Source organism: Pristiophorus japonicus, chromosome 16 (genome assembly GCF_044704955.1).
Source record: "Pristiophorus japonicus isolate sPriJap1 chromosome 16, sPriJap1.hap1, whole genome shotgun sequence".
NCBI classification, from domain to species: Eukaryota; Metazoa; Chordata; class Chondrichthyes; family Pristiophoridae; genus Pristiophorus; species Pristiophorus japonicus.
In genome coordinates, this window is record NC_091992.1 from 132,964,022 (window position 1) to 132,981,659 (window position 17,638).

Sequence of the window (17,638 nt, forward strand, 5' to 3'; positions counted from 1 at the left end):
GCCCCGATACTGATGTCCCCGACTGCGTGATCCACCACCGGGGAAGGTGGGCTGGGGGCTGGTGGGCGGTGCGGTTGAAAGATCATGGGGGGGGGGGAGGGCGGGCAGTGGATCGTGGGGTCGGGGATGTCTGTGTCGGGCCTGGCTGGCTGGGGCTGGCAGGCAGTGCGGCACAGAGATCTCTGAATGACAGTCATTCTCTTGTTCAATTTGTTGCGCCACAATCTTCTCATCTCCCAGGCATAACAAAGACTTTCAAAGGGAAAGATAGAACTATAATTGATCCTTAGTTTTAGTACACATAACATTTTACATGAGATTCAGCTTTACTTGATAAGTGATACACCCAACCATACACCATAATATATACTCTAATTACAAGCTCTGTTATTACCTGCCTACTTCCCGCTCCTACTCATTCAATTAACTCCAAAGAAAACCTGCTTGTGCTCTTTATTTTGAAGATGTTTTTGAATAGCTCCCTTTAAGTGTATTTGAGCAGATAACTTCCTTGTTTATTGTTAATTTTTTCACATTGTCCATGTCAGAGTTCTGCGCATGCACCACCCGCGAATGGTGCCGGACAAGGGGTGGTGCCGGATAAGGGAGTCCCGGATAAGGGAGGTTCAACCTGTACTATAAATGGAACAGTTTTAACAGCTAGGGCGGGTGGAATTCAAAGGTAAAAAAAATCCCTCCTTGGAAGTCTTCTCCCCACACCACAACTAACTTCCTGAACCGTTTGCTATGACTACCCTTTAACACAAAAGTTGTCATGTTCAATATATGTAGAGTAGAAACACAAACACTGGTAATAGAATAGGCTAAACAGAACTCATTTACAGAACAATGAACATAGAAATAATAGCCATTGACTTTCTAAAATCTGATTGCTTTATTCACTCAATTTGTACGAATCCAGTGGTGCTTCATCAAAAGCTAATTACCCACATATTCAGAATCTCACATCCTAGTTGATTTTATAGGATTTAAAACTTGCATTGTATTCTCACTGCTTTCAGGACTTTTCTTGAGCACTGGATATGAATTTTGCAACTTGTTATTCTATAAAAAAGGAAAGAAAATACGACTATTAAACTTGGCTAATTCTAAATAATATGTCCTTCAACTTCCTAGTGAAGCAATTGATATTAGGTTAAATACCACATTCATTACATCATTTGGTTCAAACAAATATCTGATTTTCCAACCAAGTCAAAATTTTGGTTTGCTTGCAGCTCCATCAAAACTCTTTTGGCATCCGTCTATAGAGAGGATGGCTAAGAAAACTCACAATGGCCAACATCGTGGGCCTTTGAGAGTGTTGGAGGAAAGGCTCCACTCCAGATGCAGGGGTCCAGGACCTTCTTAAGCTTTGCGACACCTTAGCATTGAAAGTGACTATTGCTTTAACATTGTTGTCAGGAATGAGTGGAGGAGCCTCTCTCCACCCACTTTTCTAGATGGAATCCCTCACTAATATGCTGGTCAAGTAAGAGAAGGGTTGGATCTAGATTCTGAGAGAGGGAATATGCAAGCAGGTACAATGAGAACGACTTTTATACGGGATTTTCACCTTTCTAATGTGCGCCCTTAGATATTGAAAAGGGAAGGGAAGGACTGAATGTTAATAGTGAAGAATCTAAGCAGGATTCAAGGCTGTTCACTCATTCTGAGGTCCTTTTCCTGTGAGAAGTGAACTGAAAAGTAAAGGGATTTTTCAAGGGAAGGGGGATTCTCAAACAAAAGGGCCAGTGCTGGAAACATACAGCCTCAGTGCTTGTACTGGCCTGATATTTATAATGAGACTGCATGGAATTGGAGGCATGTGGGGATAGTGCGAGAAGATGAAGTTGAGGTAGAAGATCAGCCATGATCTTGTTGAATGACGGAGCAGGCTCGAAAGGCCAAATGGCCTACTCCAGCTCCTATTTCTTATGTTCTTATGTTCCTCAAGGTGTCTGTGGGCTTGAGGAGTGATGAAGCATCCTAGGTCGCCATGACCTGACAGTACCCGTCAAGGTCCCACTGTGGGACTCTGGACATCTTAGAGGGAGCTGGGCTCATCCCATGGTTTATCAAAGAAATGGTCGACTGGATTAGTTCCAGTGGTATATGAAAAAGGTTGAATGTAGGATTAACATTATGTCCTATAACTGCTAATTCTGAAGGAAAATTTACGATTAAGCTCCCCTGATGGTTCAGTTGGCAAATTAACCACCTGAAGTGGTATTGCACCATATATACTAGAAGTTGCTTTACTCAGTCCATAGTTTGTGCTGTTAGTAGATCTCAATCAGGACAGCATCCAGGGGATTAGCCTCAACACCTCATGGTTGGGAAGGAGAGAATCAGCCTGCTCCTAATTGCTGTACAGTGACCCTTGTTGGAAAGTGCTGCTAATAGATATATGCATGAAAAGTGTGGGTCAATAGCCTCTTGCCAATCAGATAGAGAACCTCTGCACAAAATCTCAGCTAAGGATCAGCAAAACCAGAAGTGCTCAGCTTCTCATAAATATCAACTAATGATTAAATTGAGCTGAGGTGATATCACTCTCAATATAATTATGACTGAGATATAATTATCTTACCGTTTCTGATGTTGAGAGGGATTCTCTGTTTCTGAAGATGAATTTGTGAATGGTGTGTACGATAGGAGCAATTAGAGTAGGATCCAGATTCTCAGTTCCGCCTGTATCAAAGACATCAGTGTTAATAATGCAATACCACGCGGGGGTCATTATACTATTTTCAGAAAATAAAAGATTGAAATCTATAGCTTTGTGCCAAAGTTTAATCTTTACAAACTATACAAACTCAGCCACACAAACAGGATATTTGTGCCACCCATTAATATTGGCCCCGGCTGGCTGCCTGTCGAGGAGCAGATACCAGGCAAGTAGGAGGTCGCTGGGGGGGTAAGGAATGTGAGGTTCCCAGGAAATTGCCCGAGAGTTTGCAAACGCACTGCCATGGCAGTACCGTGCCCCGCGGGTAGCGTCCTGCGAAGCAGCGCAACCGGCAATGACGGCGTCGCCGTACGCAGCAACCCCTCAGCACTGGGTGCCGACCCCTTGCCGGCCCACGGGGGGAATTGCCCCATGACCCGCGGAGCTGGCTCAAGTGGGTGTAAAGACATGGCAGACATCCGCTCGCAGGACGAAAGTTAAAGGGGAGGTCGCGAGCACCTCGCGACACTATCTTACCTTTTTTTGCCGACTCTCGGGTCGGCTTCCCTACCTCTATTTCCGCGTGGTCCAGCACTTCGTTTTGGGTGCTGGGCTGCAGGCCTGGTACCACGCTGCTCTGGTGGTCTAGTGGAGGCCATCAGAGGCCTTGCAGAGTGTGCAGCAGCCCTCCCCTTTAAGCAAAGATGAGGGGCATTGAAGTGCGTCAGTGCTGTTCTCAGCATCCGCGTAATGCTGTACTTCTTGCCCCATTAGCACCGCTGGCCCCACTCTAAAGGAATGGTAAGCCCAATTCAGTGGCCGTGGCGGGACTTCTACACTGGACGCAGGAAGTCCCAGACCCAGCAGGTTACCACCCCCAATCGGGACACAGAGCAATTTCGCCCCCAATATTGTGAGATTTAATTGGGTAGGTTAGGAGGAGCAAGGTAGAAAACATGATTGGATGAATTCTGCTGCAAGTTCCTGTTTTTTGGGTATAACCAGGGGGCTTGGGACTATGTTCAGTGTAGAAGATTTGGCAGCGAGCACCTGGAGGGTGGACGATGACAAACTGTAGAGGGAATGTGGAACAAAGTATTATGTCCTTACTATACAGTACAAATGCACACGAGGCCCATACCCAAGAGGTCACTCTGTGACCAGTAATCTTTATTAGCCAGCACTGAAGTGAAGAAGGTGGGTGGAGCTTCCCCTTTTATACCTAAAAGTCCAGGTTAGGAGTGTCTCCCACGGTGTTCTCACGGTGTACAACTTAGGTCAGTTTATGCATGGGTTACAATGAATACATGACTTCACCTCCCCCCCCCCCAAAGTCTTATTGGGATCACAGGTTGAGTCTCTCTGGTGGTTTACGCTCCCTTGTAGAGCGCCTGAGTTGGGGCTCCGGTTGTTGGGCGCTGGCCTGAGTGTCTGCTGTTTGCGGTGTCTCAGGCCTGTCCGGACTGCCCACAGTGAATGGGCTCTCCTCCACTTGGTTCCGGTGTTCGGTCACCTGTGGTGGAGTGAACTCTACATCGTGTTCTTCCTCTACTTCTTCTATGGGGTTGCTGAACCTCCTTTTTGTTTGATCCACGTGTTTGCGGCAGATTTGTCTATTGGTAAGTTTAACTGCCAGAATCCTATTCCCCATTTTAGCAATCACAGTGCCTGCGAGCCAGTTGGGCCCTGCAGCGTAGTTGGGGACAAAGACAGGGTCATTGACATCAATACATCGCGCCCTCGCATTCCTGTCATGGTAGTCACATTGTGACCGACGCCTGCTCTCAACAATTTCTTTCATGGTGGGGTGTATAAGGGATAACCGGGTTTTGAGCATCCTTTTCATTAGCAGCTCTGCGGGTGGAACCCCTGTGAGCGAGTGTAGTCAGGATCTATTCGCCAACAGGAGGCGTGATAATCGGCTTTGTAGGGAACCTCTTTGGATTCTGAGCATCCCCTGTTTGATTATCTGCACTGCTCGTTCCCCCTGGCCGTTTGAGGCTGGCTTGAACGGTGCCGTTCTGACATGGTTGATACCATTTCCTGCCATGAAGTCCTGGAATTCAATGCTTGTAAAGCACGGGCCATTGTTGCTGACCAAGACATCCGGTAGACCATGGGCAGCGAACATTGCCCGTAGACTTTCTACTGTGACAGAGGATGTGCTTGAATTGAGAATGTCACACTCGATCCATTTGGAGTACGCGTATACTACAACATAAATATTTTTCCCATGAAAGGTTTGGCGGGCCAGGACCAGGGGCTAAGGGGGGCTTCCCTGGGCCCATTGCCCAGCTGGGCACACGTGTTGCACCTGCAAACACAAAGTTTCAGGTCTGCATCTAACCCTGGCCACCAAACGTGTGACCTGGCATTTGCCTTCATCATAACAATGCCTGGGTGCTCATTGTGGAGTTCTCGGATGAACACCTCTCTGCCCATCTGGGGCATGACTACTTGGTTTCCCCATAGTAGGCAATCGGCCTGAATCGAGAGTTCATCCTTGCGCCTGTGAAATGGTTTAAATTCCTCAGGGCATGCACCGTACGTGGCTGTCCAGTCCCCATTCAGGACACTTTTCTTGACTAAAGACAGTAGCGGGTCTCTATTTGTCCAGACTTTGATCTGACGGACTGTCACGGGTGAGCCTTCGCTTTCGAAAGCTTCAACAGCCATGACCATCTCAGCAACATGCTCGGTTGCCCCCTCGGTGGTGGCTAGTGGGAGCCTGCTGAGTGCATCGGCGCAGTTTTCAGTGCCCAGTCTGTGCTGAATTGTATAGGCACAGGCGGCTAACATGAGTGCCCACCTCTGTATGCGGGCTGACGCATTTGCATTTATGGCCTTGTTGTCGGCCAAAAGGGACGTTAGGGGTTTGTGATTTGTCTCCAGCTCAAATTTCCTGCTAAAAAGGTACTGGTGCATTTTTTTAACTGCATATACACATGCAAGCGCTTCCTTTTCTACCAGCCCCTTTCTGCCTGGGACAGACTTCTGGAGGCATAAGCTATCAGCTGTAACTGACCGTTGGCATTAACATGCTGCAACACACACTTGACCCCATAGGACGACGCATTGCACATTAAAACAAGTTTCTTACATGGGTCATATAGCGTTAACAGATTGTTGTAACATAACAAATTGCGTGCTCTATTAAAAGCCCTTTCCTGGCTGTCCCCCCAGACCCATTCGCGACCTTTGCGTAGGAGCACGTGTAGCGGCTCTAACAGGGTGCTCAATTTGGGAAGAAAGTTACCAAAATAGTTCAGGAGCCCCAGGAATGAACACAGCTCCGTCGTGTTATGGGGTCTGGGTGCTTTTTGGATTGCTTCCGTTTTGGACGTAGTAGGTCTGATCCCGTCTGCTGCTACCCTCATCCCCAGGTATTCTACCTCTGGAGCTAGGAAGACGCACTTCGCCTTTTTCAGTCGCAGACCTACCCGGTCCAGTCTGCGTAGCACCTCCTCCAGGTTGTGGAGGTGTTCTTCAGTATCGTAACCTGTGATGAGGATGTCGTCTTGAAAAACCACCGTCCTTGAAATCGACTTGAGGAGGCATTCCATGTTTCTTTGAAAGATCGCGGCGGCCGAGCGAATCCCGAACGGACATCTGTTGTACGCAAACAACCCCTTGTGTGTCGTGATGGTGGTCAGCTTCTTCGACTCACTCGCCAGCTCCTGGGTCATGTAAGCTGAGGTCAGGTCCAATTTTGAAAAAAGTTTGCCACTGGATAGCATTGCAAAGAGGTCCTCCGCTCTTGGTAGTGGATACTGGTCTTGGAGTGACACCCGATTGATGGTGACCTTGTAATCGCCACATATCCTGACCGACCCATCCGCCTTGAGCACCAGCACAATCGAGTTCGCCCAGTCACTGAATTCGACTGGCGAGGTAATGCTTTCCCTCAGCAGGCGGTCCAATTCACCTTCTATCTTTTCCCGCATCATGCAGGGCAACGCGCTGGCCTTGAGGTGTACTGGCCTGGCTTCCGGGTTTATGTGAGTCACTACCTTGGTCCCCATAAAAGTGCCAATGCCGGGTTGAAATCGTGAGTCAAATTTGTCCAGAACCTGTGAGCATGATATTCGCTCCACAGAAGAACTTGCATTGACATTGCCCCATTTCCAGTTCATGACAGCAAGCCAACTCCTCCCCAGCAGTGTGGGACTGTCCCCCGGGACAATCCAGAGTGGCAACCTGTTCTCCGAATCTTTGTGGGTCATGACTACGGTGGCGCTGCCTAGCACCAGAATGATCCCTTTGTACATGTCCGTAGCTGTGCGTCAATTGGCATTAATTTTGGCCTCCTGGCCTAGGATGCCCACAACTTGTCGAACTGTTTGATACTCATCAGGGACTGGCTGGCCCCCGTGTCTAGCTCCATTGATACTGGTATGCCATTGAAGAGCACTTTCATCATTATCGGTGGCGTCCTGGTGTGTGAACTGTATATGTGCTCCACATGAACTCGCTGAACTTCAGCTTCCAGCGATTTCCCCCAGTGTTCATTTGGACTCGTAGGGCTTACATCGGGCCCGTCCTCCTCGTACATCAACCTGGCTGCAGGCTTCCTGCACATACACGCCACGTGACCGCTGACGTTGCAGTTTCTGCAGGTATATTGCTGATACCTGCAAGCTCTGGCTGTGTGTTTGCCTCCACACCTCCAACATGAGCCGTTGTTGGAAATAAAAGGTCCATTACCAGTCGATCGTCTCTGACTGTCTCTGTAACTGTCCTTAAGCGCACCATTGACAGGTATTGATGGCCCCATTACTGGCCACATTGTCCCTTGCGATGGCATGAATCGCCGTTCAGCTAGCCATTGTCTCTGTTGAATTCCCCCTTTGGGTTCGACTACATGCTCGGGCATGTCCGATTGCCTCTGTATGCCTGGAGAACTGTGTGCCACATTAACAATGTTGACTCCCTGTCCATTTGCTGCATTTAAACCAAGATTTTTGTCAAACATCATTCTGGTCTCTTCCTCCCCTGAGATAAATGTCTGGGCCATCAAAGCCGTCGTTTCCAGGGTCAAGTCTTTGGTCTCAATCAGTTTCCTGAAAACCCCAGCGTGCCCGATGCCCTCAATAAAAAAGTCTCGCAGCATCTCCGCTCTGCATGCATCTGGGAACTTACATAGGCTCGCCAGTCGCTGGAGATCTGCCACGAAGTCTGGAACGCTTTGCCCTTCTGACCACCGGTGCGTGTAAAACCGGTGTCTCGCCATGTGCATGCTGCTCGCCGGTTTAAAGTGTTCCCCGATCAACTTACTGAGCTCTTCAAAAGTCTTGTCCGCCGGCTTCTCTGGCGCTAGAAGGTCCTTCATCAGGGAGTACGTCCTGGATCCACAAACCGTCAGGAGATGAGCCCTGCGTTTGTCGGCCGAATCCTGTCCCAGCCATTCCTTAGTGACTATAGTCTCTCAATAAAATCATCCCAAACATCACCAACAGTACCTCTCGTCTGTGCTGCTAGTGGCCATGCTCGCGTGGTTTAAATCCCAGTTTCTCGTCGCCAATAATATGTCCTTACTATACAGTACAAATGCACACGAGGCCCATACTTGAGAGAAGGTCACTCTGTGACCAGTAACCTTTATTAGCCAGCACTGAAGTGAAGAAGGTGGGTGGAGCTTCCCCCTTTATACCTGAAAGTCCAGGTTAGGAGTATCTCCCACAAGTTCACCACCTAGTGGTCAGTGTTCTCACGGTGTACAACTTAGGTCAGTTTATACATGGGTTACAATGACAGTGCAACACCCTCCAGGCCAAGTTCCCAATACATAAAGGGAGGACTCCCGCATATAGAGGCCTCCATTGGGGACCCCTGCCTCCTCCAGATGGGAAGATGGTGCGCCAAGGCATGTCCGGATGGCAGATGAGGATGACAAAGTGGAGGGCAGCCCATACAGGAATCACCTCTGTACAGAACGGAAAGGCACAGAAGGGATTTCCCTGAGGCGACTAAAGTTGTGAGGTGTTGGCTCCCGAGGGAGGTTTCTGGGCCTGGCACCGATGAGGAATTCCATCCGGACGGGGGTTAGTTCGGACGGGATCGCCCCACATGCTTGAGCCCCCTCGACACACCTCGTGGAGTCAGGGTCCAGTGCTACTTTTAGTGACACAATGGCTTCGGCCCCGGATGCCAGCTCAGGACAGACGCTGCACCAGCTCCTCTGGCACCATCTAACCCGCTCCTCCGCCATCAAGCAGGTCCCTGACTCTGGTCACTGTGCCAGACACAGCCCTGCCCTCCATCAGCCACATGAACCCGTGGTCATGGCGGTGCGGATTCCTGAGCAGAGGTTCCTGAAGGACAGCCGCCACACTCCTGATGGGGGAGAATAGCATCTGCAGGCGATCTTGTTCCAAGCCCAAGTTCCAAGTTCTTGCTAAAAGACAGGCCGCTCCCCCAAGGAGGCACGGACACCCTCCAGGTTTACAAACAGGAGGTGCATGTCATAATTGAGGCCATGCAGCTGGTGGAAGAAATACGTCGCCAGCACATACCATCTGGGAGACGGCGTGCAGAAGTCGGATGTGGGCAGAAAATGCATCCCGAACCCGAAAGCGTACAGAGTCCCAAAGAGGTATTCATGATCGACCGTCTCAAATGCCGCCTTCTGATCCAGGGAAAGGAAGGCGACCGACAGACCAGCCCTCTGGGAATGGTGGACCAGGTCCCAGACCAGATGGATGCTGTCGTGGATAGTCTGCCCGGGACCGTGTAGATTGGTCGGGGTAGATTATGTGGGGCAGCACGGTGCCAAGGCAAGTAGACATAGCCCTGGCAAATATCTTGTAGTCTGTGATGAGGAGGGAGACTGGGCGCCAGTTCTTAACAGGCGGAGATCGTCTTTCTTGGGCAGCAGGATGATGACTGCTCTGCGCCAAGAGAGGGGCATCTCCCCGGTCGCCAGACTTTCTCCCAGGACCCGTGCGTAGTCACCCCCCAGTACATCCCAGAATGCCCTGTGGAAAACCACGGTCAGCCCATCCAGCCCCGGGGACTTTCCCCTCAAGAGCTGGCCGAGGGCACCAATCATCTCCGCCAAGCTCAGCGGAGCATCAAGCTGTTCGGCTACCTCCGACAGGTCCTCCCACAAAACTCTGCGCGCTTCCTCACTGGATGGATCCGGAGAGAACAGAGATCTGTAATAGGCCCGGGCCCCGGCACTGATACCCTCCGAATCCGAGACCAGAGATCCATCATCAGCCAGCAGCCCCAAGAACTGCTTACGGAGTCCGTGTCTTTTTTCCAGCGAGTAGAAGAAGGGGGAGCCGCGGTCCAGGTCCGGAGGAACCGGATGCGCGACCTCACGCACGCACCATGGGACCTGACGAGCTGCAGGTCCTTCAGCGCGCCCTTCTTCTCTTCGTACATCGTCTGCAGAGCCGGGTCTTCGACGACTTGACCGAGACGGGACTCCAGGTCGACCCATTTGCGTACTCCTGACAGAACAGACGGATGTGAGCCTTGCCCACGTCCCACCATAGCCTCAAGGAGGGGAAGCTCCCCAGCTTCCTTCTCCAGCCGGCCCAGAACCGACGGAATGAATCCCAAAACCGCTCGTCCTCCAGCAGCAGGTTGTTAAAATGCCAGTATGCGAACCCCTCCTACCCCGCTCCGCCCACACCAGGTGGTGGTCCGAGCATGGCACCGGCCGCATGGATGCCACTGGAACGCAGGAGATGTACACCCGGGAAATATCAAGACGGTCGATTCTGGACTTTCCTCCTCCAGACCCCATCCAAGTGAAGGCGCTGGAGTCGGGATGGAGATTTCGCCAGACATCCATTAAGTCGAAGGACCCGACCAGGCCCCTCAACTTTTCCATCATCGCCACGCTGAGCGGGGTACTAGCACAATCCCTCGCCTCGAGGATGCAATTAAAATTCCTCCCCCCCCCCTCCCCCAAGGATAATGCACTTGCCGACGTCGGTGGAGCCTAAAAGAACAGACACTTATTCAAAGAAGCACACTGGGGGCCGTACACGTTCACTAGATGGAGCGGTACGTCCCCCAGGCGAGCAGTGACATGGAGCAAGTGGCCTGGCCCCCAAGATCTCTACTGAAAATGTGGGGCCAGCAAGATAGCCACTCGATAAGAAGTGGTGGGGAGATGGCTCATGCGGATCTCTCCTTGCCATTCCAGGAATCACATCTCATCTCCTGGAACAGTATAGGTTTCCATCAGAAAACACACCGCATACTTCCCCTTCTTTAGGATCGAGAAGTTATTAAATCTGTGGCGCGCCTCTCTGTTGCCATTGATGTTGAGGCTGGCTATGGTTATCTATATGACAAGAGCACAGTGCAACCTCTATCTATCTATTGTGGGGAGGGAGTGGAGTCACGCAATATCTTCCACTGCCTCAGCAGCCCAGTGAGGAACATCTTGAGCCGGTGCAGCTCGCTACCATCTTTTTGGACCTCGCCCATGGTTTTGACAGCGGCATGGACGGACTGATGAGCAGTGCCGGCTCTGACCATTTGTCACGGGCCAGCTAGATCTTCTCGCGATGACCCCATTGCATTCCGCCAAAAAATTCCCGGAGTTCCACAACGGGATTGAGGGGACACTCGGTAGAGGGCACGAGGGCATCCACCACCTCACTGGTGATGGAGTCCAATTCGTTCCCAGTGCCCACCACTGAGCCGCCATCCTCCGGCGAGAGACCATCACCAGTGGCCGATCCGTAGACTACACAGGGTGCAGCGAACGGCTCAACCACACCATTCGGCCCTGCCTCTGTCGTGATCCCACCTCCTGGGCTCCTCCAGGGGTGCCAGGCCAGGAGGCAGCGGCGGGTTGGGATCTCATCTGCCTCAGGCGCCGGGGTATATGGAGAAATCAGGGAGAAAAACATTCCCAGTTCCTCCAACACACCAGGCACCAATTTCAGAGACGAAGATAGGGAGCCTTCCCCCTAAGCCTCTCCGATCAAGTGGGCGGAGTGTTTTTAGTGAAATCTTCAACCAGATCGAGCAGTTTCTGGGACATGTCGGGGTGTGACTGGGCAGGCTCAGCCTCATCGGTCTCGCCTGCCTCAGCTCCCAGGATGCCCGACCCGGTGACGATTAACAGTTGTGGTATGGTGATAACAGCTGTCACCGCCACAGACAGGGCTTGTTCCCTATCCCTGGGATGCACAGGCATAGCTGTCTCATCCTCTCAAGGGACGTGCGACTCCCACCGACAGCACGTGTTGGTAACGGTGGGGGGGGGGGGGGAGGGGGTTGGGAGTGTCGCCAACTCCTCTTGCACAGAGGGACCTCCCTCCTCTCGGTCCTCCTCCGCTTCCAAGGAGCGCACCTCCTTTTTAGTCTGGAGGGACATGGAGGTAGGGACACCGCCATATCTGCTGAGGCCTCCACCTCTGCTCCCGCCTTTTGTTTTTCCTTCCCGGGCCCAAGCCTGACCATGGGTGATAAATTCTCCGAAGGAGCGGGTACGGTCACAGGCTCAGGCACGAGATCCCTCGTGCTGACGGTAGCCATTTTGGTGTTGGGACAAGCGTGGTTATGGGGCCGTTTGAGTTTTCGAGGGGACTCGCCTTGAGATGTTTTTGTTTCCTCCGCGCCTTCCTTCCACTCGGACACTCACCCTCCCCCCTGCCAGAGGTCATGATGGTATTGACCTCCAATGTTGCGCTCACATCTACTGCTTCCGATGCGCGGATGGGAACGGGGGTTGCATTAGGTATCTTAGCAGCCTTGGAGCTGGGTCAGTTTTTGTGGACGTGCCCCACCTCCTTACAGGCGTGGCACCGCACATCATCCGACGTCCAGAAGACGCGTTAGTCAGTCCCCTCGTGGTGCACATAAGAAGCAATCCCTGTGTTCTCCTCCTGTGCCAGCTGAATGAAAAGCTGGTGCCAGAAGGAGATGTGATGGAGGCTGGTCTCCCTGAAGCCGAGCGGGATGGGCGTTAACCCCAACCTCATCTCCCCCAGCTGACATGGATGGGGAGGAAGAGCTCACCGGGGACAAAGGGCGGGACATTTGAGATGACCAACCTCTGTGTGGTGGCCTCAAGTGGATCCACCAGCAGGAAGGTTCCGCCCATTGTGAGCCCTTTATTAAGGGCCAGGGACACCGCCCGCCCCGACTCGAGGAAGAACACAGCCTTCCCATACATCTTGGAGGTGGCAACAATGGCCGAGGGGCCGACAACCCCAGCCATGGCTTTTACACAAGCCTCAATTGTCATGTTGGGGTGAGTGTAGCTCTTGACCCCATGTTTCTTTGTTATGAATTTGAAAGGTGATGGGCCAGGAGCAGTGGGCGCAGCTGTGGCTGTGGCTACCACACCTGCGTATGTCCTTGCTGGTCCCACCACCAGCGAAGATGGAGTCGTCATAGCAGGAGGTTGTTTCTTTAAGGGCTACACTCACCCCAAGTCTCAGGCCCGATGTTGGCCTTGGTTTATGAGCAGAGGATGTTCTTAAATGAAGACACACCTCTTCCCTTTTTTATGGTAATGGCAGACGGGCCTTCTCTCCTCTCCTCCAAAGTTAATTAAAGAAAGTAATTAAGTGCTTCTCAGAGAGGGAGAGAGGCACAGAGAGAATGAGATGGGGGGGGGTAAGGAGGGAGGCCGGAGGGGCGGGGTTGCCACTCATGATGGTGGGTGGGTGCGTGCAGGGGTGCACTCACACAAAAGTCTATTTCAATGTTTTGTGGTAACACAAAAGTCTATTTCAATGTTCTTCTGGCGGGGGGAGAAGATGTCTTCACCTGGGACAAGTGGAACCGCCAGGCACAGTTCCTCCACCTGGACTTTACGATGTGATAATAAACAGAGATTTCACCCAGGCAACTCCAGCTGTCCCGGGCCAGGCAATGGAGGAGGGGTGTTTTAGTGGTGTGTGTGGTCTAGTTATTAGCAAGAGCCACACACTCTCACACACACAACCCCACTATGTTCCGGCCTCTTTCTTCTTCTTTCCTCCCCCTACCTACAAATAAAAGTCTTTTATGGAGAGTGCACCAAAAACACCCACCTGTCGATGTTGAATTGGCTCTCCCTCCTTCCAAACAGGTGATGTGTTTTCTGTAATGGCAACTTTTTCTCCCCTCTCTCCCTCTCCCAAAATGGAGATCAATCAAAGTCAACAATTAAGGGAGGTAGCGATTGAATGCTTCCTTTTGTTGTCTTTTGTCCTCCTCCTCTCCCTCTCTCCAGGCACCTCTGTAGCAGTAGTAGCAGGCAGCTCCTTCTCCTCCTCCTTCATCAGTAATGCTGAGAATGACTCTGTTTATGAATCTCCCAGCTCTGTCTCCAAGCTCTGTGCTCAAGCTTGTTCAAGCTGAAGCTCAAGTCAATGGAGGAAGAGGAAGAAAAAAGTGACGATGAATAGACACAGTCATTCGATCTTACAGATGCAGCCTCCAGCTCAAATACCGACACTGCATATTTTAGATGCTAGGTTAGAGGAGGTATCGGCACTTGGTGAGACAATGGACTCAAGTCCATAGGAGCCAAGGTGGGGAAAAAGGATAGCACAGGTGAAAGCTCGCCTGAGGGCGAAGTCGCACACTAGTTCTGCTGCAGAGGAGTCAGATGAGAACTTCGATGAGCCATGCTACAGAAAAAGGCTGAAAGATGTGCACAACTAAATGCTTGGGGCATTGGAAGCCTGCCAGAAAGCATATGCTTAATGTCAAGGAGAGTGGAGGAATCCAGCACCAACTTGGCACAGGACTTTCCAACATGGAATAGGTGGTCACCTCCATCTATGGAGCCCACCATGATGCAGCATTTGATGGCCGATGTCACAGCTTGCATTGCAGCACAAATAGCTTCCGTCAAAGGTCAGAGTGCTATAGTGGAAGCTAAGACTGTTGCCATGCAGAGTGCCAGGGGTGGGAACAGGAATGCTTTCATCCTGAGAGAGGATAGCAGGTTCATGCTACCAACACTGCCAGTCCGCCAGTGCCCTTGCTGTTGCCTGTCAGTCAGCTAGCCCAGGCAGCGCAAGCCGAGATGTATTACCAAAATGTATTTACGTTAAAATGCATCTGCCACTTGTCTGCCCATTCTGCTAACCCAGTGGCAGGCAAATGTCGTATTCGGCTCGCCAATGGATTCAATCCGGCCTGGCTTCGAGGCCAAATGTCCACTGCACCTGACCCCTAGCCTGATCCTGTCCCTTGTATTGTCAGGAGGCAGGTAATTGTCTCCAATGCAGCAAGGGAGTCATAACCAAAAACAGAGGCGGGGCAAATCGAATCTGCCATTCGCTACATTAATGAGACATTGCTATAACCTCCCCTTTCAAGTTTGCAAAAATAAATCAAGAATATTAACACTGTGCACTGTCAGACGCCCTCTGCAGTTTGCAGCGATGTCTGCAGCATCAGACTCGGAAATGTCTAGAGCGAGAATAGAAACTGAAACTGAACCAGATAGAAGCAATTACGACGAAATAGAAACTTACGGCATTATCTGCAGCTTGTAAATCAACAAGTTATTCACACCCGAAACCTCAGTTGCTGCTCTGTCACTGCAACATGAAAAGTGAGATACTCGCGGTTTGTGAGTTCGGTTTCCATAAATCTGTGTAAACTTTCCAGATGTACTAACGATAACAAATGCTTTAAATATATAAAATAACGCCATTGGCAGCATGACTTGGAATTGACACAATCGAATCGATTGGAAGATTGTTTACATAGAACTTTTTAATTAAACTTGCAGTGAGTTTGTAGTCTCAACTTGTCTCTGAAGGAGTTTTAGCGACTAATTCAAAATTAGTCCTGGGCTTTATTTCGTTCCATTGAGTTATAAAATGCATTTTTGTTTATTGGTGCAATTGGATGAAAGGTGTTGTCTGAATTCCACAGGGATACCGCCAATCACCTGCCGTCACTCTGGCTAAGACCCAGTTACATCAGGTCCCTGCCATATCTGAGAGTTTCCTTAGTAAAGAGCGGGGGAGCTTCTAAGCTGTTTATGTCTTCCTGAAATCTTTCATAATCCTCCTTGCTGTTTGCCAAACTTACCTTTGTGTCATCAGTAAATTTCAAGATTGAATTTCCTATAGCCAAGTCCATATCATCTATATATACCAAGGACAAAAGTGATCAGTATTGATCCTAGGTGTGTATCATTCCCAACCTTTCCCTAAACCATTTTGTGTTGTCACATCCTAGCTACTTTCAAAAGCATCCTTAAAGCCTACCTCTTCAACAGCACCTTTAACTACATTTTATAATTTCTATTCAGTTCTGACTGCGAATAGTGACATTTTGCTGCATTAAAGTTTCTATATAAAATAAAAGTTGTTGTGAAAATTCTCATCCTTGTTTACAAATCCCTCCATGGCCTCGCCCCTCCCTATCTCTGTAATCTCCTTCAGCCCCACAACCCCCTGAGATGTCTGTGCTTCTCAAATTCTGGCCTCTTGAGCATCCCTGACTATAATCGCTCAACCATCGGTGGCCGTGCCTTCAGCTGCCTAGGCCCCAAGCTCTGTAATTCCCTCCCTAAACTTCTCTACCTCTCTTTCCTCTTACATTAAAGGCGCTATATTAATACAAGTTGTTGTTGTTGTTGTTGAAGCTGCTTCATGCTGATGACATGCTACCAGAGACTACTGTCCTGACTTGTCACAATTTACACTTTAATTTTACTTACCAGTGAACATACTGACTATTAATCCTACTAAAACGGTGCTCAGGCAAGCAACTGGACTGTAATAAAGATATGACAAGGAGTAGAAATTTTCTACTATGCTGGACCTGAAATACATTAAAAAAAACAAGTCCAGTAATTCTATTCCAGTGACTAAGTAGCATCTCATACAAGATTACTTTAGGTATAATCTCAGCATTGATTTTTAATTAGACTAATGGATTTTGTTTTGTACGTTATGTAAAACTGTCATTTACTAGTTCACAATCTATGTCATCATTCCACATAAAAGCCCTGATTTTAACTGGGAGTGGAATTTGGGGAGGGTGATGCCAAGCGCCACAACCCCTCTCCACACCATCCCCCAACCCCACCCTCCCCACCCTCAGCAGTGTGAAGAAGCCTGCGTGATTTTATTGCACTTATGGCCTTGGGTTCTCATCCTGCTGTCTTCACATGCCAGGAAAGCCACAATGGCTTACTCGTTCAGGCCACTGGTTAAAATAACAGATGGGGCTCAAAGACGTCATCAAACTCTGATCTGCATATTTAAAACAGAACCCCTCCAGCTTTGCCATCTGCTCAGAAAAGCAGGTTAAAATTGAAAATGGCGAGAACCAAGCGGACATCGGCGGGTAAGTCACCCAGCCGATTTTAACTGCCCACCCACTCAGTTTCTGCCAGGTGTGAAAAGTTTAAATTGTGTGCAGTGTATTTCTCATAACCATTCAAATACTTTTTAAGGTTGAATTAGTACTGTAATAATTCAATTGTCAACGAATTGATACCGGTAACTCAATATTTAATCAATATTGACATATTAATCTCCCCTTTTATTTGGCACAAACCAAAACACAAATGCATATTAGAAACCTGGAAAATAGGTGCAGGATTAGGCCATTTGGCCCTTCGAGCCCGCACCACCATTCAATAAGATCATGGCTGATCATGCAACTTCAGTACCCCATTCCTGCTTTCTCTCCATACCCCTTGATCCTTTTAGCCGTAAGGGCCATATCTAACTCCCTCTTGAATATATCCAATGAACTGGCATCAACAACTCTCTGCGGTAGGGAATTCCACAGGTTAACAACTCTCTGAGTGAAGAAGTTTCTCCTCATCTTAATCCTAAATGGCTTACCCCTTATCCTTAGACTGTGACCCCTGGTTCTCGACTTCCCCAACATCAGGAACATTCTTCTTGCATCTAACCTGTCCAATCCCGTCAGAATTTTATATGTTTCTATGAGATCCCCTCTCATTCTTCTAAACTCCAGTCAATATAAGACTAGTCGACCTCTAACCTATTAATTGTCTTCGGCCTG

The 17,638-nt window shown here is 49.7% G+C and overlaps 1 protein-coding gene across 2 annotated transcripts in view; it reads right to left on the bottom strand.

Moving 5' to 3' along the window:
• Window positions 1-922: 922 nt before the first annotated feature.
• Window positions 923-17,638, bottom strand: part of LOC139226842 (sodium-coupled monocarboxylate transporter 1-like) — a 152,386-nt gene continuing 135,670 nt past the window's right edge. For both annotated transcript variants that reach the window (XM_070857910.1, XM_070857911.1), the window contains exons 15-17: window positions 16,317-16,420; window positions 2,594-2,694; window positions 923-1,065 (exon numbers count right to left, since the gene is read on the bottom strand). In XM_070857910.1, coding sequence (XP_070714011.1) covers window positions 964-1,065; window positions 2,594-2,694; window positions 16,317-16,420 — 307 coding nt within the window. In that variant the 3' untranslated portion in view covers window positions 923-963. The remainder of the gene's footprint in view (window positions 1,066-2,593; window positions 2,695-16,316; window positions 16,421-17,638) is intronic.